Source organism: Entamoeba invadens (genome assembly GCF_000330505.1).
Source record: "Entamoeba invadens IP1 unplaced genomic scaffold scaff_1105074726085, whole genome shotgun sequence".
In the NCBI taxonomy this organism is placed as follows: Eukaryota; Evosea; order Mastigamoebida; family Endamoebidae; genus Entamoeba; species Entamoeba invadens.
In genome coordinates, this window is record NW_004443571.1 from 745 (window position 1) to 2,139 (window position 1,395).

General features: G+C 23.5%; 1 protein-coding gene across 1 annotated transcript; it reads right to left on the reverse strand.

Annotated features, from left to right (window-relative positions):
- Window positions 1–1,207: 1,207 nt before the first annotated feature.
- EIN_458040 (Hypothetical protein) lies at window positions 1,208–1,306 on the reverse strand (the record flags this gene model as incomplete). Its single annotated transcript, XM_004259114.1, has 1 exon — window positions 1,208–1,306. A coding segment is annotated over one exon (99 nt), but the record flags the coding sequence as incomplete, so codon positions are not given.
- Between the last annotated feature and the right edge of the window lie 89 nt (window positions 1,307–1,395).

Consider the following 1,395-nt stretch of genomic DNA (forward strand, 5'->3'; position numbering starts at 1 on the left):
ATAAATTAAACCCATAATTTATGTTTAAAATATATAATCAATTCAAAAGTTAAGAACATTTTAATGATGTAATTGAATTATTTTTAAAATGGGTTTGGTTTGGATCGTTATTCAATAAGTTATAAATTATAATATAAATACAATTCAGAATAAAAAAATTATTAAAATTAATTTGTTTAAATTCTAATTTAATAATAATAGTACAGTGTTAATAACTCATTAAAATGTGTAATAATAATAAACGTATTCATACAAGTATAAGTTCTGTATTTTATTTGTTTTCAAACATCTTATTTCCAATAAGATGTTTTAAAACATTTTTCGGTTTTTATTTTCAAAATGAATTATATTATTATAATAAAATGTATTAAAATTTGATATATTTTGTTTAATAAATTGAACGAATATACCCAAAAATGAATTTAATATAAATAATAACAAATTTTATCGAATATATGCATGCAAGTCTTTTATTAAATTCGTTTTTTATTTGATTTATATAAATAGAAAAATGTTCAAATTTACACATTATTTTTTATTATAATTTTATATAAAATGAAACTAATGAAAGACCATTCTATGCTTTAATTAGTTTTATAAATTGTTTAAATTCAAATCTTTATATTATTTGAGCGAACTATAAATGATTTTTGTTTTCTAATACGTTCTTTTCTTCATAAATTTTAAAATGAAATTTCAATTTTCCCATGTTTTTTTGTAAAAATGTATTGCCATGTAAGCCAGTGCAGGTATGGCGTTTAGTGCAAGTATGTCGCAGGTCTTTAACAATTTCTTTTGTTTTTCTTCTAATTTTTAATAAGGCGGTACGATCTTATTTGGTTTATTTTGTCTCATAAATTATTGTTTCATCTGTTTTTTGATTGTTATAAAATAATAAAATAAACAAATACAAATAAATACAACTTAATCATTTAAGAATGTGTTGATAATAATTTAAGCACCGAACAGATAGATTTAAAAACACGACCATTTGGGTCATAAACTATGGTATCTGATGGAAAACATTTATTGCCGATTTTAGTGTAACTTATTGGTATTGTCACTCTGCTCAAATTGCTACAATTACAAAAACAACCTTCACCAATTGATGTGACACTCGATGGTATTTCAATATTACTCAAACTAACACATCCACTAAAACAATAATTACCAAATGATGTCACATTTGAAGGAATCTCTATATTGCTCAGATTACGACATCCACCAAACACATATCATTAATAAAACTCACAAATGATGGGTATATCACACTGCTCAATTTTCTACACTCAAGGGAAACATATTTGCTTTACGATGTCACATTTGATGGAATTGGTACAGAAACTCTATTAAATGAAAACCCAAACACCTTCACCAATGATGTGACACATTTGG